Below are 26,044 nucleotides of genomic sequence, written 5' to 3' on the forward strand. Positions count from 1 at the left end.
CCATTCACATGGGAAGACTGTATTCATTCATCTGTACATGGATCTGGAAGGGAAGATGCCCTTCCCTCAAAAAGCACAGCAGCCCTCTTCACCCACTTTGCACCTTACCAGATAGGCAGTGAGCGGGCCAAGGGTTCCTGTGAAGCCCTCATCTGCACCATATGTGCTTTTCACAACTTAACTAAGTTAAAGCTGCACCTGGCAAAGTGCAGCCTTCCCTGGCAAACAGAGAGAGCAAGAGAAGGTTTACCATACCTGGGCATTGAATAAAGTGTTAGACAGCTGGGGCAGGGTGTGAAAACAAATAATTTTTATCACAGAGTTTTTATGAGAAGATAAAAGTTTATTCTGTCAACCAAGAGCGATCCTAACAAAAACACTAATTCCTGACATTTCATAGTCGATCGCTAACATGACATGACAAAATTTCAGTACACCGAATGCAGGATTACATTTCACAACCCCGACTTATTTTTTTTCCCTGTGTACGAGCTTGTTAGTTCAATTAGATCAGTAATGAGTCTTGGGAGTCTGGAAGCTTTTAATTGCAAGGAGTTCAATCTTACCGCTTCACATTATGCTAAAATGAAGTGGGTTCAGAATGAAAAAAAAAAAAAAAAAAAAAAAGAAGTACTTTTGAAGAAGCTGTAACACCAAGTGATAAAAACAAGGACATTCAAAGTTAAATCTGAAATTTGTTTTAGTCTACCTAGATACAGCAAAGGGCAGAGAGATTAATGTGGTCTATTATATGCCACACATGCTACAACAGCTAGACCATATAGGCAAGTACAGGACGTAGCTAGAGCAAATTAAACTGTTGGAACTTCAGCCTCAGCCTTCTCCAACCCAAAAACGGGTCACCCGTGTTTATGACAGTTAAGATACTAATATGTTTCTTTGCAACCACTTACGATGTAGCATGAACATATTGCATATTACACAGAGAGGCCATTTAATCATCATATTCTTTATACAACTCTTTCTACAGAAAAATGTTTGAAGTCCATATTACTTTGACTGGGCGCAGACTTATTTTGGTGCAAATTAAGTATACAATAGTGACACATAGCTGCCTTTCAGAAGGATTTTCACTATTACATATCCAGAGTACTCACTTTTCAACATTAAGGGCTCAATTCTGCCTCCTTTATTCATAGTGAGTATTGCTTACTCAGTACGTTCACAGATCAGTGGAATTATTAGTTGAGGAAGGTGCTACCCAATATGAGTGAAGGGTGACAGAACGGGAACCTAAGCCTCTCCACTGGCATGGTAGCAAAAATGTCTAATTGATTTGATACATAAAGAAAAGAAAAATTAAACCAAACAGTTGTATAATAAAAATGGCCAAAATTTCTTTTTTCATGTTTTCATATAAGTTTGCTTCTGAGTTGAAATTCTGCCTGCCAAGTTTGAGACTGGAATAAAAAAATTCCTGCCTTATTATAAAGCTTTCAAAAAGCATTCAAATGGCTGTGCTACAGTAATTTAGTATTTTGTACCCTGGCTAATTGACTGCAGGATCCCCAAATCAAGGATGAGAGTTCAGAGTTCACAACACTTCAAGCTGTACTGTGTTAAAGTCGATCTCAAGGCTACTAAAATAATAAATAAGTGGACCATTTGTAGAGATTTTAGTGTTGCTGAACAGTCTTCCCAGCTCACTAAGTTCAAACAAACGCTATTTCATTTCCTGCAAGCACGGTCAAGGCAGATCAACATTAAATTAGTGAAAATATATATTTTAAAAAGTAGTAAAATTTCACTACCCCTACACTACAAATCAAGAATTTAGCACTTCTCTGTGGAGATGCTATAGGTTCTGAAAACTCTGGTAGACAGATTAAAAAGAAGAGGGGGGAGTGTGCTTGGCAGGGTGGGAAGGAGAATAAGTGATGACCCCGGATTCATTCATTGAGCTGTGTAGCCCGACTGGGCACCCACAGCTGCAGCGCAGGACTGCTAGTACAGAAGATATCCCTCACAGTTTCAGAGGGATAACAGGCCAGTACTTGGGCTGCTTTTTATCACAGTTCCTATCAAAGGCAAGTTGCATGGCAGTCTCCATGGCTTGGATTTTGGCAGCACCCACACCGTAGAGTTTCTTCATTTCAGCCATACGTCTCTCCCCGGGTCTTTCTGCAGGGGGTTGTACCGAACGTCGTGTTGTTAGGTGCAGGTCATGATCAGCTTCGACATACATGTCCTGGTGCTCGGCGTCAAGCTCCTGCTGCTTTCCTAGGGAAAAAAGACCTCAGAAGACTTAGTATTTTATTAGAATACCACCCAGTCATGCTTTAGCTCTGCTGAAATCTCACCAGTTTGTTATTTTGTAAGTGAATACAGATTCAAATGCATGCTGGGCCCATGGTTAGACCTGAAGAACACAGTCACTCAGGCTTATTGTTACATTCACAAAGCAAATTTCACATTACATATCATGCTGCATGATGTAAGAACACCACTGAATCACATAACTAAAAATTAAAAAGAGAACAAAGTGGTCTGACTTGAATCTTGAAGTTGTTGAGAATCTTGCATTTATAAAAGCCAAAATTGAATCAGCTTCGCCTCATCTCTTCCTTACACATTTAGCATCCTGTCAAGGTGGAAGACCCAATGCTGGAAGTAATTACTTTGCAGCTGTGATGAGATGATACACAAAACAGTGTAACTTTAGTTGAACCATAGCCAATTGTATCCAGTTACATATTCTACACGCGAAGAAGGAACAAGCCAATATGTCATGCAAGTGCCAGCCATCAAGCATATTGCGGGAAATACAGCTGTAAGTGCCATGTTTACACTCTTGCACCAAGTTCATCCCTTACTTGAGTTTTTCAAAGCACACACAGACAATATTCTCATTATTTTCTGTTTTAAAAACCCAGCAGCATATTAAATTGAACAGGTTTCAGAGTAGCAGCCGTGTTAGTCTGTATTCACAAAAAGAAAAGGAGTACTTCTGGCACCTTAGAGACTAACAAATTTGTTTGAGCATAAACTTTCGTGATGAAGTGAGCTGTAGCTCACGAAAGCTTATGCTCAAATAAATTTGTTAGGCTCTAAGGTGCCACAAGTACTCCTTTTCTTTTTATTAAATTGAAGTTACAGTAATTCAGACAGGTAAAACAGTTCTATTTGCCCTTGGAAATAAATTAAAACTCATCTGGAAGTAATATCTGGATGATTCCTCATCCCCAGCTCAGCTCCATGCAGTCAACTATAAGCTAATTGAAAAACCATCACTCCAGCAAGAAGATTAATTATGTTGTTAAAACAACAGGTCCAACATTGTGGGACAACTCCTAGACGATACACTCTGCTAGGTGCCGAATATTTCCAACAACCATTGCAAACAACAAGAGACGGGGGTGCTGGAACAATTATTATAGTGGGGGTCCTGAGAGCCATTGAACCAAACTGTAAACCCTATATTTGATGGAAACTGCTTCAAAAGCCAGGGGGTGTGACAGCACCCCCAGCACCACTAGTTCCAAAACCTATGACGAGAGAAGAGTACTCAACATCTTCCACAACAGGGGACCTATTATGAATAACTTATTTTGGTTTACTTATTATGGGAAGAAAAGACAAGCAATGTGTTTTTGTTCTCGTATTTAAACAATAAAATGTTGTTAGAGGTCAAAATGTATTAAACACACACAAAACTCAGTCTGTGGAGTTATGGAGAATGCATTTTTTTTCAGCACTAACACTGAGATTAATCCCTAGTGAAACCCAGAACACCTGGAAACCCAAAACCAAAGTTAAGTATCTTGATACATCTGTCTTGGAACATCTGCAGTTTATTTTTACGCTGGAAAGTAGTGTGTAGAACAGCTAACTGACAGCCTGACAGCCTCACTAAACAAATCATTCCTCAGACCTCGTTCACAGAAAATAGATATTTTAAACAGTATAATATGAAACTTCAACTCTGGCGTCTGTTTCTTTGCTGGAGAGACAGAAAGCTTTGTCTTGCCATTTTAAAGGTTACTGTATTTGTCCATATTTCTGTGGCAGAAGTAGAGGGAGAGTTTGGGGGACTATGAGCACACCCGTTCTTCTATTATTTTGTTTTAAAAGGCATGTCTCCAAAGGAAGAACATTCTTCTGTCAATACTCCTGAGGAAACACATAGATTAGGGTCCACATACAGTTAGAAACTTATAAGACAGGGGTCAGCAACCTTTGGCATGCGGCCCATCAGGGTAATCTGCTGGCGGGCCGCAAGACAATTTGTTTACATTGACCGTCCCAGTGGCAGTGGTTTGCTGCTCCCGGCCAATGGGAGCTGCGGAAAGCAGCAGACAGCACATCCCTGCAGCCCACCACTTCCCACAGCTGCCATTGGCCGGGAACGGCGAACCATGGCCACTGGGAGCTGCAGGGGACCGTGCTTGTGGATGGTCAACATAAACAAAATGTCTTGCAGCCCACCAGCAGATTACCCTGATGGGCCGTGTGCTAAAGGTTGCCGACCCCTGCTCTAAGGAATATCCTTTGATCCTAATCCCAAAATAAATCAATGCACTGCTACAGTATATGTTTTATTTTGTATTTATAAATGTATATCCCTTGATTTTTGAATCCAGGTTTACCAACCCATTTATTATCCCATAGCTCTGGTGAAGAGACTCCCCAAATCACTACATCATATAGTCTCAGATATTTAAAGCCCAGAGCCAATCCTGTTTAATACTCTGCAGAAAAAGGTCGGACTCAGAGGACATGCAAAGGGACACACAGCTTTTCACTTCTACGACACTTGTTCAACTTCAGCCCAAGACACTAGTGCTAAAAGGCATTACTAGCAGAGGTGTTTTGGGGCCTATGTGAAGTACGTTTGCGGTCTGAAACCAGTTATTTGTGGTCACAAAAGCTACTATCATAATGAGCACTAATTACTACAGTTGTTGGAAATCTTGGGAAAAAGGCCAAGGAAGGAATGGATATATAAACTGAAGCATCTATAGCAGTAGTCTCTCCAGCACAGTGGGGAAGTTTGACTGCATTGCTCATACTGCACTTGCTCTGTGGAAAAATGGCAGACTTTGGTCTCAATCTGGCTCTTTTCACAGGCACAAAAATACAAAGAACCTGCAAGAAATGTGCAATTATCCTTGGATCAAAAGATTTGAAAATAAATAACTACCAATGTACTGAATTTAAGAAAATGTTATAAACTGCATACTGTTATAATGTATATAGGTCAAAGCAAGGAATCCAGCACTCCTCTGAAGCAAACACCAAAGTTAATCTATACATAAGCTAGTAGGGCTCACTAGGAAAGTTATTCTCAACCGAGAGTACTACGGTCCTCTCGCACTCTCAGATCTGAGCCTCATGGCCAAAGGAACTGGAGCAAGGAATACCTCTGAAAAAACAATTTACACAATTCTGAGTGGACCCTCTTTCCACTCCCCATAGACTAAAATAAATATATCAAAGCTTCCCTTTAAAGCATTCAATTACTGACAAGATTTTACTTTCTATTACAATTGTGGAACAATATTTTGCAAATGTTATAAGCCAGGAAACCACCTGTGGTGTCATCTGGTTATACTACGAAGAATAAACACGGCTGACATTTTTATAATTGCCGTTTCCTGGAATTCTCCCTCCCCCACCCCTAAAGTTACTTTTGTCTTAAAACCCATCTCTAGAATCAATATATCACTACTGAATACATTTCTGATGTGAGATGATCCCAATTTGGAAAAAAAACAAAACAAAAACCTGTCAGACCATTTTTCAGATACAGTAAAGAGGAAATTCCTTTCCAACTTCCAGGGTCCCAAATACACTTATTTAACTAACTTTCATGTGTACTGGGACACTACCAAGGTTTTCAAGCCTTCATTAATATCCCACTAAAGCTTGATTTTGACTAGGAGCACAGAGTGCAAAAATAATAATGAAAAACTCCTATAATGATAAGTCACCCTGGTAATCAGGCACCAAAGCAATCCCTTTTTGCCTACACTGCCTGCTATAAATAATCATCTTTAATTTGGTAATGTATTAGATGAGACAAAATCTGCACAAATAAAGATAACTGCAATTCTACTGACTGTCACTGGCAGGATCAGAATAAGCTGCTGTTAGTTCAATAAGGATTAAGCCCCCCCTGCCCCTCCCGCCAGGCCTGCAACTGGGGCTCCATGTGGACACAACAACCCTCCATGTGCGTGCATTTGAAGGATGGGGGCCTGAGTCCTCCTCAAGATTTAAGAAATTTTTCCCAAAGGCCCTTAGTAGCCCAGATGACTCTATTTATCCTCAATTTAAAAGAACATCTACTTCTGTAATTTTGATCCATTTTGCCCTTCATTATTTCTAATATCTTCTAAGAAGCTTAAAGAGTAACCACAGAAGTTTACACTTTTAATTTATATTTTATTTATTTAACAGGGCTTTGGGGTGGAGCCTGGAGCTGGAGCGCAGAGCAGTAGAGCTGTAGGTTTTTGCTGGAGCTGGAGCGGAGCCGGAGCACAGAAAAACTTGAGTGCTCCAGTTTTTTTTTTTTCATTTTCAATCCAAAATGAATTATATTTAGCAAGAAAGTCCTAAAGGTGCCAAAAAGTTTCAGATTGTATAACAACTGATATTAACATCTATTTTACCACTTTACATAATAAGTCACAGTTATTCTCACTTTGTAATTTTGTATCTGTACATTAAATCTTGATTTTGGCCAAAGTTTTTTGGAGATATGTTTTATTAAAGAATCAGATAATTATCAGACATCCGACAACACTGCAGACTGCTTCCACCCTTGTGCCAAGGTTAGGCGAGTACTTACTTGTGTAGATTAGTTAGATAAGTATGTGTTGATACTTCTTTTGTAAGGGTTGACCAATGAGACGTGATGAGTGCTGCGATTACGGAAAAGCGTGATGCAAGACGCAACATTTAAAGTTCTCACAAACAAGTATATTGCAAAAAAAAATGTGTTTTTTATTGATATATCAAAGATATCACAAGAGATATTAACCACTTAAGCTTATTTCTCACACGGGCTCCCGTTACCGGTACATTTGTTCATTGTACATGCTCCCGTATCACTCTGGTGGACTTATTTTATATGTCATCTGTCCAACGGTCTTTTAGTAGTGTTGTTTGTAATTTTAAATTTACTGAAAAAATTTACACATGCAGCAGGTATATAAATATATAGTAAACATTTTTGCATAAATTAGGAGTGATTTATGTGATATATCCAGAGTGATTGGAAAATGTCCAACACAACTTTGGGGGTGACTGTTTGGTCATTTTAAGAAAAAACGTTTCTGTGAACACGTGTCCTAAAATTCTTTCTAAGGGAGCTATAGTCCCTTCAAGGAGGTGATGAAAAGTTAATTTCTGATCAATATCTCAAAAATGCTTTAATATAAAGTAAATAAATTATGTCTGTGTCTTAGCGTATTACATTATCCAAAATTATTTAAACCACAGGTGTCCCAAACTGGCGGTTGGTGGTTTTTATTTCAAGAAAGGCTTGTCTTCGACTGCCCCTGGCTACGAGTGGTAATATTATGTTCCATAATAAGTTAATAATTTTTGGTTATTATTTATTATTAAGTTTAAAATTTATGGTTCCAAAGTTGAAAAATAAGTAATAAGTAAAATTGTTTGTAACATTCTAAGAATCTAAGCATATTAACATTTTTAAACAAATTTTCTCAGAAACGGTTAATTATACAAAATAAATTAAGAGTACCATTTTAATGCATGTTTTAGCATTAAATCATATTCCAGGGTCGTATCTGTTAAAGAGTCAAAGATTTAAAAAATATTAAATAAAATTAGCCCAGTCCCCCGCAGTTCATGATGCCTGTAGTTTAAATAATTTTATTTGAATGATGTTGTATGATAGAACGTTGGAAATAAACTTTAACGGGAAAGTGGATTCAAATTGCAAGCACAATCCTTTTCGTAAAGAGAACAAATTTTTGGAAATATGTTTTTCCTTCATCAGGCTGGAAACATTATACAAGATAGAGCAAATAACAGGTTCTAACTTGTATAATCTATTCAGGCTGATGAAGCAAAAACATATTTCCGAAAATTTGCTCTTTACTAAAAGAGCTTGCAATTTGAATCCGCTTTCCCATTAAAGTTTATTTTCAACCTTGTAACGTGTAGCCTCGTTACTTCCCAACAATTAATGTTGTAGAACAGCGATAGCACATACTAATGCTACGGCACATAGCAAATTTAATTGATATATCTATATTAAAGCATTTTTGAGATATTAATTAAAAACTTGGAAAATATTTCAAATATTTTTACCGCAAAATTTTATAAGAAAAACTAACTTGCAATTTATAAATAAAAATGTGTATTATGGATATTAAAAATACTTCTTACTTCATTAAAACTGAAAGAAACATGTTAAAATATTAAAATATACTTTAATAATAATTTTGTGTAAAAAGAAAATACGATCATTTTTGTCCAGAAAATCCAAAATAAATTTGAAGTACCTTAAGTGGTTAAGATATCATAAGCAGGTACATTATAAAAAAATGTAATGCTTTTGTTCATTGCTTTTTGAAGATCATAACAAGACACATTTGGATGGGTAGCAGCACAAGAAGATTTGGCCATGGCTTCAACAAAAAAATCAAACCTGCCCCGCATGATCGATAGCCAATTTATGGAAAAGAATTTCTTTTGAAAAGCCCAAATTTGGGCTTTTGGGAAAAACAAAGAAGAAATCGGCAACGTGCAAGGTGGAAAAGGAAGTGAATGGTGAGCTCAAACCATACAGCTTCAAGACAAGTGAAGTAAATGCTGTGAAGAGTTTCAACCTTTGGCGGCATGTAAAACGTAACCATCCTGAAAACTATGCGGCTCTGGTTACAAAAAAGGACCAGAAAGCTGAGGCAAAACAGAAAGCTGACACAGCTAAACGACGTTCATCTGGCTCTTTGAAAACTCCTGGAGAAAAGAAACCCAAAATTGAGCAAACAAAACTTGACTCGTATTTGAAGTCCTCAAAGGTTACAGTCACCATGGATGCCAGTACTTTCTGTGAAGGGCTGATGGAAATGGTTTGCTTGAGTTCAACGCTGCTCACTACCTTCAGGCTGAAGAACAAAGTATTCCAAAAAATTGCAGGTGAAATGGGTTGGCAGCTTGGTGTTTCGACAGGGCACGATGAGGTTTGTCATTTAGTTGTCAGCACAGCTGAGTGTAGTAGCGAAGAGTTCAAGAAAGCTTTGGAGCAAAAATTGTGCTACCTGAAAATGGATGCGGCAACCCATGGAAACAGAAATTTCCTTGCAATCAATGCTCAGTACTACGAAGAAGGAAAAGACAAAGCTGTGGTAAAAACCTTGGACATAATCGACACCGTCACAATTCTTCGTACGTGAAAAGTCAAGTAAAAGCTATTTTAGAAAAATTTGGGATTAGTGAAATGCAAGTGCTGAGCATCTGCGTTGACAATGCAACAAACATGATGTGTGCCGTCAAAAATTTTAGCGAGGATAATGAAACCATTTCTACCTCTAAGAACAGGGATGTGGACAGAACTGAAGCTATTTTGCCTGATGAAGGAACTAAAGGAATGGATGAAATCAAACTCAACATGGATGCTGCTGCGCAATGGATTAATGACCCTAGCCTCATACTTCCAACATGGCTTCATGAAAATGACTCAAAAGTCCATCTGATGAGGTGTGGTATTCACACTCTTCAGTTGGTAATCTGGGATGGACTGAACAAAGAACATGCAAAGAAATTTCTGGCAAAAATTCGACAAGTCGTTGTCAAACTACGAACCCCAAGTATTCAAAGTGTTCTGCTTGATCTACATGGGGTAACTCAATCATTGGATACTGTGACTCGCTGGGGTTCAACATTTGCAATGACTGATCAGCTTCTTGTTTTTCAATCTTACTGTGAACAAGTGGCTGCTGCTGGAACAAGAGAACTCAAGATAACAAAAGCTGAATGGGATGAAAAGAACCTGTGAGACCTCTTGGCAAAGCCAAACCAAACAACTGTGAATCTTCAAGCTGTTGATGTAACCCCAGAAGTTTTAATGAAGGAATGGCGAAAACTGTCAAAATTCTTGCAAGAAAACAGTGGACAAATTGTAGAAAGAATTCTATCCTCCATGCAGAAATGCAAAGAGAAGCTTTTTGACAATATTAATTTCCTTGCTGGAGTTTATGTTGACCCCCGGTATCGATTCTTCTTACCTCAAGGGACATACCAAAGGCAAAGGAAGGGCTCCTTGATATTGCTCGATGACTCGAAAAACAAAATCTATTGCTACATTTGAACTCAGCAAAAGAGGTTGAAGAAAATGAAACACAACAAAAGGAGTCATCAACAATCGAATTTGCAGTTTCAGAAAGTTACATCCTTCAGAAATAACAGGCTGTTCTCAAACTTCTGTCTCCACTCTGAACTTGTTTGAGCATCCATCCCCGAGACATCTTCAACCACCACAAGGAAATGGAGATAATTCAAGCACCAATTCTTCAGAAGATGACGCCTTCGAAAAGGAACTGGATAAACAAGAAAGATGCTGGCGAGTTTCTGCGATTCATAACTGTAATGAAGCATTATTCGAGAGAAACATTCGGAAAGATTGTGAGGCGATGGAGTCTATTGGTAGGCTAAAAGTTAAGTCTGTTTTTGAGGCCATTCACCACCCACAATGCATTCAGGCTGCCTGCAGAATTGCTTCGAGCATGCCAACAACTCAAGCTACTGTAGAGCGACTGTTTTTAGCTTTAAAGTTAATTTTAAATGATTTGCGGCAGGCTATGAAAGACTACTTGATTGCTGCAATATTTTTTTACAGAATGAATTATGAATGATTCTAGTTTGTATCATTGCCGATGACATTTAAATTGTTTTAAAAGTCTGAATAAAAATAATGTTTTTTCAAAATTACAGTATGCACTTTTTTAGTTAGTTAATTAATTTGAGTTGGCGTGTGGAGCGGAGTCAGAGCGGAGCTCCAAATCCCTGATTTATATATTTTTATTTGGAGAAAGATCTGTATGGAAAGACTTGTATCTGCTGAGCCTATGCAAAATGACAACTATTCTCATAAAGACTTCTCCATAACTCTTTGGGTGGAAACATTTTGCACTCTGCCATGTTTCTGGGTTATGGCCCATTCAAACGATATTCTGGCAACAGACCACAGCCCTGCTCTTCAGAAGAAGTGGCAAATGGCTCTTCCTTGACTGTCTTCCAGTTTCCATTATAGATAGCAGATTATTCTTTATAAAAACATTTCACTTTCCTCGGTGTTTTTCTTTTGTGATGTCTGAGGAGTATTCCTGGTCAGTGTATTTGTCTGTTTATTACAAAGATAAATAATAGTGTGATTTCTGAGCTTCCCGATCCACTCTTAAATATAAGCTGGACATGAGCAGCATGTCACATTCCCCTTTTACACTGAGGTTTTTAGCTCCTAGTTCTAAAGAGAAGCAGTCCTCTGGTGTGCTAATCTTCTACCCATATGCTACTCCACAGTTTGAGAGGCTGATTCTTCCACAGGTTTTGCTAGGGAGCCATAAAACTACAGCAAACTTCCATGTGATCTTTTCTGAGCTGGCAGAAACAGGTTATTTTATCATAAAAAATATCACTCACTAACACCAGCTAAACCTTTAGGTACAATTAATAAATACCTTTGTATAAAAACACAAAACAAACTTTAAAAACTGAGGGTTCTGTACTTGGGATCTCCAAGGTATTTAGCTTTAGCTCTTTAGAAATCCCAAGGAGCTTAGGAGTTCCACACAAGGCTGAAGCCTCAAGCTCTGCTCCTGCAGCAATGCAGAGCTTTGCAGAATGGCATGTCAGTCAGTGGGAGCCCGGGAGATGCAACCAATTTTCCGGTAAACCCAAATTCAAACAAATTGGGATTAAACAGAAACATAGTCTTATTTATGGGATATGGTTTCTTTGACACAGGTGAGCACTAAATAACGAGAAGTCCTGCACATACGTACTAAATGAGAAAATACGATGCAGCGTGAGCAAGCCAGTTCCAGCTGTGAATTACCTTAGGTAGGCTGCATCCATGCTTAAAATTGCCATTAAATTCAAACGGGCTTTTGCTTGCAGAATGACAATATTAGCACTACAACTGAAAATTTAATGAAACCCCCTCCCCTCCCACTGAAACATGATCTCCGAGGGAGATCACATCACTGCTCAAAGGGGAGGATTAGGACTTGTCTACACAGGGAAATTGACTGGCATAGCTATAGCAGAGTAACTATTCTGCTACAGGTTTCAGAGGAACAGCCGTGTTAGTCTGTATTCGCAAAAAGAAAAGGAGTACTTGTGGCACCTTAGAGACTAACCAATTTATTTGAGCATGAGCTTTCGTGAGCTACAGCTCACTTCATCGTGAGCTGTAGCTCACGAAAGCTCATGCTCAAATAAATTGGTTAGTCTCTAAGGTGCCACAAGTACTCCTTTTCTTATTCTGCTACAGATCTGCTGGTATAAGTCCCATGTGTGGACACTATTCTGGAATAAAAGTAACTTTTTTCTGGAATAATTCCCCATGTAGACAAGCGCTCAGTCACTGCCATGGCAGCCAACCACAAAATGGAACTAACAAAAAGTGTCCAAAGGATTATAAACCCAGGTACCTTCATGCAGAATAGTTCTAACTCATCTCCATCCCTACTAATAACTGGAATAAATATCAAACATTTTACCATGAGCTTGGCTTAAATCTATGAACAACACAACTCTTAAGAAAAAACAGTTTCACTGTGGATTTCAACATAAGAAATAGGAGCAGACGTGTTTCATTGTCAGTCTTGCTGTAGTCTGAAATCTCACTGGGGAAACAAGTAGGAAAGAGTCCAAAGAGTACACTCCTCAGAATGGATGTGGTTGTAATAGGCAATCTGTTACAGCAGACACAAAACAGATTTCCCAAATCAAATGTATTCAATTCAGCTTATTTCCTTTTGTTATAACAGACACTTTCTTAGCTTTTCTAGAGCTTTAGGAGAAGGAAACTGACAACTGTAGAAATAAGATGAAATCACTACCAAGATATTGAGTAAATGTAAATTTAAAAATTTAAATATATAGTAGTTAGAAACAAGGAACTGAAATCAGAACTCTTGGGTTCCATTTCCAGATTTGCTTTACAGTAGTTATAATGTAGGCAAGTTACTTATCCTCTCTGTGCCTCAGTCTATTGATCTATAAAATTAGTAGAATGTTCTCCTACCTCACAGGTAATTTTGGAAGGATTAATGGTTACAAATTATTTTGAAATCCTTGGAGTAAATGACTTGTAGAAGTGCAGAGTAATAGGAGATTAAAGAAATGAATTTCTCTTTTACAAATATCATTAACAAATAAGGACTCGGTTCTGATCTCACATACCTGCCCAAGGATCCAAGATCAGAAATGACTCTCAAGATTTATTGTTTAGTTTGTTATCAAACGTTCACACTAGCAACACTTTACATTTCTACTGTCCAGGATCCGCAACTAAACTGCCAGTCAGCTGGTTTATGTTTCCCCCATTACCTTCCACAGTTAACAGTTCTTAAATAGGTTTCAGAGTAACAGCCGTGTTAGTCTGTATTCGCAAAAAGAAAAGGGAGTACTTGTGGCACCTTAGTACTACAGCTCACTTCATCGGATGTAGCTCACGAAAGCTTATGCTCAAATAAATTGGTTTCAGAGTAACAGCCGTGTTAGTCTGTATTCGCAAAAAGAAAAGGAGTACTTGTGGCACCTTAGAGACTAACCAATTTATTTGAGCATGAGCTTTCGTGAGCTACAGCTCATGCTCAAATAAATTGGTTAGTCTCTAAGGTGCCACAAGTACTCCTTCAAATAAATTGGTTAGTCTCTAAGGTGCCACAAGTTCTTAAATAATCTCATACTCCCAACTATAACATGAACTCAAACAAGCATTACTACATATAGAAACCAGCTTGATTGGCAGTAACTACTTTGAGTGAAAGTCTGTTCTAGAAATTAAAGACAGCTCTATCAGAATCCATGAGCATATCTCTCTGCTACACATGGACCGATTCACACTGCATACATAATGGACTAAAGCATCTAGAGTCACTGAGGCATAGCATCGTTTTACAATGTTAAAGTGACCAGAACCAGGTCATATTATGCTGTACTATTCACCCAGTAAGACACACACACTATTGGAAAGGATATCCAGAGTCTGTACGCTTAAGTCACGTGACAGAATTACAACGTCAATGGGCTGCTGGCCATTACTTTGAAATTAGCGCAGGATCAGGCTCTGGCAGCTGCTTTTAGTAAGGATCAAGTCTACATCAATAAGATTAGATTCAGACCAGCTGATTGTGCACTCCTTCCCCTCCCCCTAAAACAATTCCAATCTGTCGCTGATGGCAACAATGCTGATAACAGACAAAGACACCAGTGCTACTGGTAAACAGAGAGATTACTTAAACCAGGGGAGTGCGAATGTACTTTATTATCTGCTCCATTACAAAAACAACTTGTATCAGCCTCTTAAAGAAATTCAGAATGCCCAAATCCAAAGGTGTTTTATTTTTAAATCTGTTTTGCCATTGTCAAAGAGTACCATCTATGTTCCGAGTATAGTTGTGAACAAAGATTAAGTACATGTGCTACGAAATAAATGTTTCATACCTGCACAGAACACCACAGAAAACTGAATAGTACTGAAAGGTGAATTGTGAATCTAATCCCAAACAGTATTTTTCCTGCATTACTTTCTAAAAATGTAATTCTCACAATAGCATATTAAATTGTTGAGCTATATTTCCCAACTCCAGCTACAGACAGGGACCCTGAAGTGAAGCTAGTTTTACTGTTTGTTATATGAATGCAAATAAAATAATGAACAATGGGGAAATGGTTACTCTTTGCTTCAGCAAAAACTCTCTTCAGGTGTTTTTGGGTAACATTTTGTAGCTGTCATGTTAACCTTTTCTTTTTTTTTTTTTTTTAAAGGAAACATACAGAAACTATGCACTGACCTTTTAGTTAACTAGCAGTGATCCAAGTAACTGTTACTGCAGACACACAGAATAAAATAAATTACACTGATCAGGATTAAGCTGGCCTCAGCAAGTTAAAAAAAAAAAAAAAAAAAAAACCCCAAAAGTCCATGCCTCTAGGCAACCAGGGCAAGCTGCCTAACCTGGCTTGTCCATCATTTCATAAGGGGCCTCTTGAGAGAGGGGTCATCACACTTTCCAGAGTGGCTCAGTTAATCAGAACTTTGGTAGCAAGGGATTTGGGATTTTTCCTCAGACTTTCTTCTGAATGTTCTTCATATTTTCCTCTGATATTATATTATGGTAGCTGACCACCCACCAACTTCACTGGTTATTGGTCAACAACTTTGGCACTCCACGCTGCTATAAAAATTAACTCAAAGAAGGAGAAACCTCCTGCATGCCAGGAAGCAAAAGTCCAGACCAGAGTCTCCTAGTCTTGATACTGTCTTTCATCTACCAGGGCATCTTAGTAAATTAAACTAAGATTTACAATGTCTACTGAAAAAAAGGTCACTTCCCTCCCTTGTAATTCTACACTGAAAGCAAAATTATCTGCTCACTCAAACTATGTGTACGTCAACTGAAAAACTGACTTCAATGGGGCTACTCACATGACCACATTTAGGCATGTTCTGAAGAGCCTTGGTGAACTGGGGCTTTTACCAACCAAGAAGCGCAACAGTCCACCCCATAAGAAGTGGGCAGACTCGGCTCTCTTAAAATCCATCTTAGCAAGAAAAGTCCACAAAGGATGAGAAGGCATTTAACACCTACTGCCCTGACAGTATCTCCCTCAATGTGCCAGACAGCTTGCTCTGATTATTATGAATTTTCCTTCTTTGCAGTTAAAAAAAAAAAGTCCTTTACAATTAAAACCCCCCACTGAACAGTTCCACAGGTGTAGACTTCACCATTGCTGTCATAAGAGAAGAAAATGATTACTTAGCTATACTGTACCACAACTCTGGCATAGTAAGGTGAAAACAATCACAACTGATGAGGCTTTGAGCAAATAATCGACTATTACTGGTGCTCTAGTCTCCTCCACAGCTCTGTCTCCAGCTGCTGAAAAGGAAGGCAATCTGCAAGGACTATGCAGTGGGAGAGAATATCAGAAGGTTGGTGTACTGATACTTGGGGACAACAGTGTTAAAACACACTTTGAGGACCTAAATTCTGTAGTTGATTTCAGTGGCAAAGTAGTGCTGAATTTTCTGGTGCTGTGACATTTCTGCAGTAGCTCCAAGTGAAATCAAAACTAGGAGGTTTTTACTGAATTAAATATGAGCAATCACAGAATCAGGAGAGTGATTCTCTAGCACCCTGTGTTATTTACTCTAATATTAATTTCAATACAAATCTCAGTTCAAAATTTATTTTTCATTTTACACTTCTGCCATATTTTCAACATGTTGCAGAATTTTATATTGACAACACTTTCAAAAATCAGGGAAGACTTTGGCAGCAGCACAGGGGATTTTGGCACTCAGGAGGCAAATGAGAATTGTGGAACTGGGGAGGGGATGCTCCAATCTATTTTCAGTACTTTATATAGCCCCCATCTCTGCAGTATTTGAATACCTCACAATCACTAACGTACATATCTTCAGAACAACCCCATGAAATAGGGGAGAGCTATTATCTCCATTTTGCAGGCACAGAAAGACTAAGGCTATGGCTACATGAGAGAGCTTGCAGCTTCGCAGCTGCACTGATGCAGACATGCCACCATAAGCTCTCAAGTGTAGCTGCTCTAAGCCAACAGGAGAGAGCTCTCCCAGCAGTTTACTTACTCCAGCCCCCGTGAGTGGCGGTAACTATGTTGGCGGGAGAGCACTGTCCACACCGGTGCTTATGTTGGCATAAGTTATGCTACTCAGGGGGGTGGCCGTAGTGTAGCCATAGCCTAAGTGACTTTCCCAAAGTCACCCAGGATGTGCATAGCAGAGCACAGAATTGAACCCAGTCTTTCAAGTTTGAGGTGAGCAGCACCCTAACCATCCTTACTCTCTGCCCTTCTCTTTCACTCTCTCTTTTGAGCAGCTTAGTAGGTGACAATTTTGGAAGGGGGTGGGGGCAGCAGCACTCGACCTCTCAGCTCCATTTCCCCTGATTGCCTCTAACAACAATGCATAGAGCGTTGTTATCCGGATTGGGATGCTTGCTAACATGTTCAGAGAAATAGTGAAAGATGCTGACATTTAAATGGTCATTACTAAGTTTGCGCATTAACACCCATTAAAGTGAATGGGAGCAGTTGACACCTCTCAGAGCTACGCATTTGGAAGGTTTTCTTTGTAACCAGAAGGCAGGGATCAGCAACCTTTGGCTCGCAGCCCGCCAGGGTAAGCCCCCTGGCGGGCCAGGCCGCTTTGTTTACCTTACGCGTCTGCAGGTTCGGCCAATCGCAGCTCCCACTGGCCGCGGTTCACTGCTCCAGGCCAACAGGGGCTGCGGGAAGTGGCGGCCAGCACATCCTTTGGCCCACGCCGCTTCCCGCAGGCCCCATTGGCCTGGGATGGTGAACCACGGCCAGTAGGAGCTGCGATCGGCTGAACCTGTGGACGCGGAAGGTAAACAAACTGGCCTGGCCTGCCAGGGGGCTTACCTGACAGGCTGCGGGCCAAAGGTTGCCAATCCCTACCATAAGAACTAGAAAATTAATCTTTTAAAAATGAAACTTTAGATATTGTGCAGCCATATTCTGGGACAGGTGGTAGATTATGTGGCCAATTCTGTGACCAGGGAATTGCAGAAACTATGGACCTTATTTATATCTCATTAAAATGTTGGTCCTTCACCCTGCTTTATTTATCCTACTGTTTTATACCACAACACTTTTAAAAGTTCTCATAGAAATAGCTACTGTAATAGTTCCTCCCCCATCTCCCATGCAAAAGGGGTTATAGTAAATAATTCTTATTTTAATAGATTATTAGCTATTCGTTGTTTCCAGGTCCCTGCTTCCACTTCCCGGTAAGAGACAGTGCATGGGGCTCTGCTGAGGTACACTCCTGCAGGACTCATCAGGGAAAGGGCAAAGAACTGACCATCAGAATTCCAGCCGAGGTGCACTGATTTTGGAGACCAGAAATGCTAGACAGTTCTCCTGCAAAGTAAGTAAGTAAGTAGTAAGGGTATCCAACCACAGCAGGTTACAGGGCAGGCAGCAAACACACAGTCTGGGGAGAGGAGCACATAGAGAGCTGAATAAGTATTCAAGGCAATGAGGTGACTACTTCTGAAGAGCCACCAGAGGAGCAGGAGACATGGCTTTCCTCTAGAGCTGCTCTTGTCAGCAGGGTCTTACCAGTTCTTTCCCCAGCAGCTGCAGCTGCTCTCCCAGGCTCCCCTGGAGGGGAAAAGAATGTAAAGGAGAGCATGGGAGCCAGTAAGAGCAGCTGCAGATGCCAGCAGAATAAGCAAATAAGCAGGACTAACTTCAGAAAATTGCTAGTGTAGCAGAGTCCAGTGCCAGGACTAGCTCTAGAGGAAAACAGAATTCTAGGCTCCCCACTGGGCTGTTCAGATAAAATCCCCTAGTACTCCACAGTCCCACACAGACAATCCCTCCCTCCTCCAGCTGGAAGTACTCACGGTTTGTCACTCTCCCCATTCCCGGGAAGTGTCTTTCACATCCACAGGCTCTTGGGCCTTGTCTACACTATGAAATTAGGTCAATTTTGTAAAAGTGGATTTTTAGAAACCGATTTTATACAGTCAATTGTGTGTGTCCACACTTAGCGCATTAAGTCAGTGGAGTGCGTCCTCACTACTGTGGCTAGCATCGACTTAAAAAGAGTAGTGCACTGTGGGTAGCTATCCCATAGTTCCTGTAGTCTCTGCTGCCCATTGGAATTCTGGGTTAAGCTCCCAATGCCTGATGGGGCAAAAACATTGTCGCGGGTGTTTTGGGTACATGTCGTCAGGCCCTCCTTCCTCCCTCCCTCCGGGAAAGCAACAGCAGACAATCATTTTGTGCCTTTTTTCCTGGGTTATCCGTGTAAACGCCATACCACGGCAAGCATGGAGCCCGCTCAGCTCACCGTCACCATACGTCTCCTGCGTGCTGCTGGCAGACACGGTACTGCATTGCTACACAGCAGCAGCTCCTTGCCTTTGTGGCAGATGGTGCAGTAGGACGGATAGCCGTCATACATCTCCTGGGTGCTCCTGGCAGACCTCGGTGAGGTCGATCAGGGACACCTGAACAGACATGGCTGTTCTCCTTTTAGAGCACCAAATGGAATCCAGAGACTCCAGGTTATTCTATTCTTTAAGTTTCATCTCATGGAGATTCAGTCCTGCCTGGAATATCATGCGAGCTGGAGGCTTCTGCCTCAGGCTGCTCTCCCAGCCGGCAGCAGCTCGTGGTCGCACCTACCCCAGCCTACCCCTTGCTCCCATGGCTCATGAAGCCTCGACAGTAGTAAGGAGCAGTTCAACAATCGGCTGGTGACCACTGGCTTAATGGAATCACCAGTTCCGCAGGGAACCAAACAGAATAGCCGGCATAGCCCAATAAAATAAAATAATAATAAAATCATCATCATCATCATAATTAAAAAAGGGAATAATAATTAAATAACTACACAAATTCTGAACGTAATGAAAGGAAGTTTTCTTATAATTCATTGCTAGATAGAGATGAGTGGGCAAGTGATGGGTGTAGGGAAGGACAGTGTGAAGTAGGTTAACAGCACAGTTGTGCTCATACTATAACTACAGTATGTGATTCGTGTGATAATGTAACTGATTCGTGAGATTATGTCAGTTAAATTTTGCTCACAGAATTAGTTAGGGGTAGTTTAGGAACATACACCTCAGCTGTAATATACGTATTGATTACGTGATCACAAAGAGAATACGAAGAGCTGGAGAGCACTCGAGCAGAACTCTAGGAAAGAAAAGGAGGTGTTTTAAAAGAGAGGTCTTTGTAAAGAAAAAATTCTGTCCCTACTGAAGTGTTCCATCAGACAGTGAGATTTAGAGTTTGCCAGTTTCAAAGGCTTTAGTGTAAAAGTAAAGAGTTACTGCAATGCACACTGCCAGAACACAAAAAGACTTTAGTAGCCTATAGGTTCTTGAAGTCGGTAGTGGTTCCTGGGAGGAGAAAAAAAAAGCATAACATCTTAAAAACAAGCTCTGTTATTTTCTTTTTTTCACTTTCACAGATATATGGCTATAAAGAATAGTATTGTGGCAAACTAGTGTTGACACATATGAGTGTACTGGGATACACGTAGCTTTAGGAGCCTTCACTGACCAAACATAACCTGCCTACTTTAACTGCAGCTTTTTCTTCCCCCACCTCCTTATTATTCACTTTCCCTGTCTTTCCAAAATACTGCACTTACAGTCACCATCCTCTCCCATCATTCTGACATTTCATCTCTCCCCACCCTGAATTTTTATCCCTCTTTTCATATAATGTTCAAGCTCCCTGTCCTCACCTTCAAGGCATTGCACATCTCCATCCTTCTCCTCCCACACACTACAGTCTGCAAGATTCTCTTAAGTGAAGTCATTGTGAACCTTCCTGTTAACCTCAATGGTCTGTAGTAATGTAATGGTCTGCCATTAAAGGAGGATGCTTTTAAAATAAAAGGGGTTTAAGTTTAGACTATCCTTTGCACTGAATGAGGCAGGATCCTGGGGAAAAACAGTATGTGATCACAGAATAAAGACCGCCATATGCATACACACAAGGGAGTGGAGTTACAGTTGTAAAGTATTTAGTAACTTTTGAGTGCTTGAAAATGAAATAAACAACATTCTTTTAATGTGTTTTTGTATGTAAATATAGTAACAATCAATGAAATAGCAGCAGCAGGGTAAGATGGGAGATAAATTTGTCTATTCACCCTTCTCGCCAGCATTATCTCATGTTCCTTAATCTCCAACCATGTCCTCTCCTCATTGCCCCATTTGTCTTCTATGCCCACTCCTGATTCCATGACTTTCTGCGTCCCACCCAATACTATATGTCTGGAATAAAATCCCAATTAACATACGTCAAGTTCTTGCACTATAATCATTCAAAAGAAAACAAGTTTAAACCCTCCCTTCTCTGTAAAGCATGCTTGCCTCAACACCCATAAAACACCATGTCTGTTTATTCTGATTTATATTATATCAGTTTATTTTCACTTGTATTATTGGATTGTTAATTTCTTGGGGTGTGGATTTGTTAATTGTTCAGCACAAACTATGGTGTGTAGCACTATGTACTCTTATGGCAGATAAAATATTGAACTTGAGCCCCCTCCATGGTCACGAGGCTACCAGGCCAGAACCATGTTGGGCTGTGATGGATTACAAAGAGAAAAATACCTGAGAGAGGATATATACAAGGCAGATAATGTGATCACTTTTATGTGCCTCGTCTACCTTTCCTTGAGGATCAATACAGCTTCAAGGATGAAAGACAGAACAAGATAGTGTCATGACAGAGTTCAGCTTCATGAACCCTCTATAAATTTCATCTGGCTTAAAAACAGTACTCAGGAAAATCAATAGCTCTATATAATTAAACATAGCAGCACTGTATCTTTCACCATCCACATGGTCTCAACAGAGCTCACCACTACTCATTTACAGCACACAGTAGAGAACATAATATTTTCCCCTCCCTCTGCGTAGCTACTTTCTTTTTTTGAGCAACTCCAACAGAATTTATAAAAACCTATTTTATTTATTTATTGATCAGAAGCAGTTATTCCTGAATGTACAGATAATGTATTTTCTGAATTAATAATAAAAGTTTGCACCTAAATAGCATCTTTCATCTGAGGCTGTGGGAGCAATTTATAAATATGTAGTACTTTATTAATTTAGCTTCAATATTTCTATGAAGCAAGTAATCATCATTATCTGCACTTTACAGATGAGGAATCTGAGGTCACACAGAAGAGCCTAATTTTGGTTTCACTTGCACCATACTAAATCAAGAATAACTTCACTGAACTGAATAGAATTACACCTGCCAAAACTAGTATGAGAGCACAATCAAGACCTCAGTGTCTCACCAAGGTGTCCCAATAAGTCCGTGCTACAACCAGGAATTGAAGCCCTGGTGTCCCAACTCAGAGCTATGGGCCTTCACCAAGAGGCCTTCCTCCTGCTTATAACTGAGGCACAGAGATATTAAATAACTTGTCCAAGGTCACACAGCAAAGTCTGTGGCAGAGCCAATAACTGAACCCAGATCTCCTGAGTACCAGGCCTTTGCCTTAATCATAACAATCCTCAAATACCCACCATGCATGAAAAAAATTAACAAAAGGAAAATGTTCTGCATTTCTAAATTGTCTTAGTTGTAGTTCTCGAAGTGTTTTCTCTCTTCAGATTAAGATCTTCGACAGAGGCCTGCTTCTGCCACAGCAGAACTCACACGAGTACAGGTTGCACATCAAGCGCTATTCTGAGCTTCATTATGTTGCTAATGTTATTTTCCTTGAGCAGTGTATTACCCTGAATCACAGAAACATAGGGCTGGAAGTGATCAGGGAAGGTCAAGTTAAGACCACAGAACCAGTTAAGAAGTTTTTCCTAATGTCCAACCTAAACTGCCCTTGCTGCTATTTAAGCCCATTGCTTCTTGTTCTATCCCCAGACATTAAGGAGAACAATTCTTCTCCCTTCACCTTGTAACAACCTTTTATGTACTTGAAAACTGTTATCATATCCTCCCATAGTCTTCTCTTCTTCAGACTAAACACACACAATTTTTTTCAACCCTCCCTCATAGGTCATGTTTTCTAGACCTTTAATCATTTTTGTTGCTCTTCTCTGGATTTTCTCCGATTTGTCCACATCTTTTCTGAACTGTTGCGCCCAGAACTGGACACAACACTCCAGTTGAGGACTAATCAGCACAGAGTAGAGCAGAAGAATTACTTCTCCGGTCTTGCTTACAGCACTCCTGCTAATACATCTGGGAATGATATTTGCTTTTTTTTGCAACAGTGTAACACCGTTGACTCATATTTAACTCGTGATCCTCACTATGACCCCCAGATCCCTTTCTGCAGTACTCCTTCCAATTTTGTATGTGTGCAACTGATTGTTCTTCCCTAAGTGGAGTAGTTTGCATTTGTCCTTATTGAATTTCATCCTATTTACTTCAGACCATTTCTCCAGTTTGTCCAGATCATTTTAATTTTAATCCTATCATCCAAAGCACTTGCAAGCCTTCCCAGCTTCGTATCATCCCAGTTTGATGATACCAAGATGGAGGGGTTGCAAGTGTACTCTCTATGCCATTATCTAAATCATTGACGAAGATATTCAACAGAACTGGACCCAGAACTGATCCCAGTGGGACCCCACTTGATATGCCCTTCCAGCTTGACTGTGAACCACTGATAACTACTCTCTGGGAATGGTTTTCCAACTAGTTATGCACCCACCTTATAGTAGCTCCATCTTTGTATTTCCCTAGTTTGTTTATGAAAAGGTCATGTGAGACAGTATCAAAAGCCTTCCTAAAGTCAAGATATACCACATCTACTGCTTCCCCCCTTATCCACAAGGTTTGTTACCCTGGAGAACAATTGATCACTGTCCTCTTTATAACAGCCCTTAATATATTTGAAGACGATTATCAGGTTCCCCCCCTCAGTCCTCTTTTCTCAAAACTAATCATACCCAGTTGCTTAAAACTTTTTCTCATAGGTCATATTTCTCATTTTTTGGGCTCTCTTTTGGACTCTATCTGATTTGTCCAGGTTTCCTAAAGTATGGTGCCCAGAATTGGACACAGTACTCTGCTGAGGCCTCACCAGTGCCAAGCAGAGCGGCACAATTACCTCCTGTGTCTTAAATACACGACACTCCTGTTAATACACCCCAGAATAATATTACCCTTTTTCGAAACTGCATCACCCTGTTGACTCACATGCAATTTGTGACCCAATATAATCCCCAAATTCTTTTCAGCAGTACTATTAGTCAGTTATTCCTCATTTTGTAGTTGTCCATTTGATTTTGCTTTCCTAAACATAGTATACCTTGCATTTGTCTTTACTGAATTTCATTTTGTTGATTTCAGACCATTTCTCTAATTTGTCAAAGTCCTTTCGAATTCTAATTCTGTCCTTCAAAGTGCTTGCAGCCCCTCCCAGTTTGGCATCATCCACAAATTTTATAATACTCACTCCATTATCCAAGTCATTAATGAAAATATGTAGTAGTATTGAACCCAGGTCTGACCCTTACAGGACCCCACTAGATACACCCTCCCAGTTTGACAGTGTACTACTGATATCTCCTTTTTGAGTACAGTCTTTCAACCAGTTGTGCACCCACCTCAGTTATTTCATTTAGATTTACATTTCCCTAATTTGCTTATGAGAATGTCATGATTGTGTCAAAAGCCTTACTAAGATCAAGCCCTTTACTTACTTACACATCTACTGCTTTCCCCCCGCATCCACTAGACCAGTAACCCTGTCAAAGAAGGAAATTAGGGTGGCTTGGCATGCTTTGTTCTTCACAATTGCATCCTGGCTATTGATTGTTTAATAATTTGTTCCTGAATCTTTCCAAGTATTGACATTAGACTGACTGGTATATAACTCCCCAGGTCCTCTTTGTTTCACTTTTTAAAAATAGGTACTATGTTTCCCCTTCTTCAGTCCTCTCAGAACCACTGAGGATGGGTAAGGTCCTAGAGTGCTTCAGATAGTTCCTTAAGTACCCTTGGATGAATTTTATCAGGCCCTGCCAACTTGAAAACATCTAATTTACATACATATTCTTTAATCTCCTCTTTGTCTAATGTAGCTTGGGTTCTTTCTCCGTTGTTATTAATGTGAATTGTGTTGAGTATTTTATCACTAATAACCTTTTTAATGAAGACTGAAGTAAAATAGGCATTAAACACCTCAGTCTTCTTGATGTCATTACCTATTAGCTCTCCTCCTCTGGCTAAGTAGAGGACCTACACTTTCCTTTGTCTTTCTCTTGCTCCTAATGTCTTTAAAGAACCTCTTCTTATTGCCATTTGTATTTCTTGCTAGGTATAACTCATTGTGTGCCTTAGCCTTTCTGATTTTGCTATTGATTGTATGTGTACACTTAAGCCTGTGTGTTTCAGCATTCCAGATATTCTTGACTCTAAGGATTTAAATAGCAGAATGTAATTTATAAAAATTTCCTACTTGTTGATTACACTTTTTTCAAATTATTTCCCTCCTCTCTCCCTCCTTAATGCCCAGAGAAAGGATAGCATAATTACAATGAAAGCTCATTCTATTAAGCATTTATGCTGGATATTTCCCATGCAAAGAACATGGGGAAAATGATGTTTTTCACATTGTTTCCTCAAAACAGATTATAAACTTGCGTGTAAACTTTATTTGTCTATGCAATAAACTATAAATCAGGACAACAAGACACTTTGTTTTTTTAAAAGGATTTCACAGAGATAAAGATGACTTGGAGATCTCCAAGGACTGAGACTTGCAAAAACTCCCCTACTGATTTTTTTGGCTAATATCCCCCTACTATTTTCCCAGAGCTGGGCTTGAGGCTTTGAATGTGAAAGAAAAAAATATTTCCTGTACAACACTGAAGGGTACCGAGGGGGAAGACAGGTCTTGGAATTTTTACTGTTTGGTGAGCCAAAGAAAAATAAAGCAAATGGCTACTCCATCTTAAAAAGAGTACATTGCAGCTTCCTCCAGCATTAAACAACATAGCTAGGAATTTCCTTTGGGCTGGACCTCGCAGGAATCTAGGATTTTACTAAATTTAACCTTAAGAAGCCCAGATTTTTGAGAATATTGACATTCATTTTTTTTTAACTCAGCTGACTTAAGCTTTAATTTAAAATGTGAGCATCAACTGATTAAGAATTTTGAAATGTTAAAAAAATCTTTTGGTTTTTAAAGGAAGTATTGGATGTCAATGCAAAAATTTTTCAGCACTTGGGTATTTGTAGGATAAACCAGAACAATAGTAGGGACAGAGTAATGGAAAGTTGGAAATGACTCAAAGGA

The 26,044-nt window shown here is 39.7% G+C and overlaps 1 protein-coding gene across 4 annotated transcripts in view; it reads right to left on the reverse strand.

The window, feature by feature from the left end:
* Window positions 1–322: 322 nt before the first annotated feature.
* GEMIN8 (gem nuclear organelle associated protein 8) overlaps window positions 323–26,044 on the reverse strand; it is a 36,388-nt gene continuing 10,666 nt past the window's right edge. For all 4 annotated transcript variants that reach the window (XM_048861222.2, XM_048861203.2, XM_048861212.2 and 1 more), the window contains exon 4: window positions 323–2,241. In XM_048861222.2, coding sequence (XP_048717179.1) covers window positions 1,985–2,241 — 257 coding nt within the window. In that variant the 3' untranslated portion in view covers window positions 323–1,984. The remainder of the gene's footprint in view (window positions 2,242–26,044) is intronic.

Source organism: Caretta caretta, chromosome 1 (assembly GCF_965140235.1).
Source record: "Caretta caretta isolate rCarCar2 chromosome 1, rCarCar1.hap1, whole genome shotgun sequence".
NCBI classification, from domain to species: domain Eukaryota; kingdom Metazoa; phylum Chordata; order Testudines; family Cheloniidae; genus Caretta; species Caretta caretta.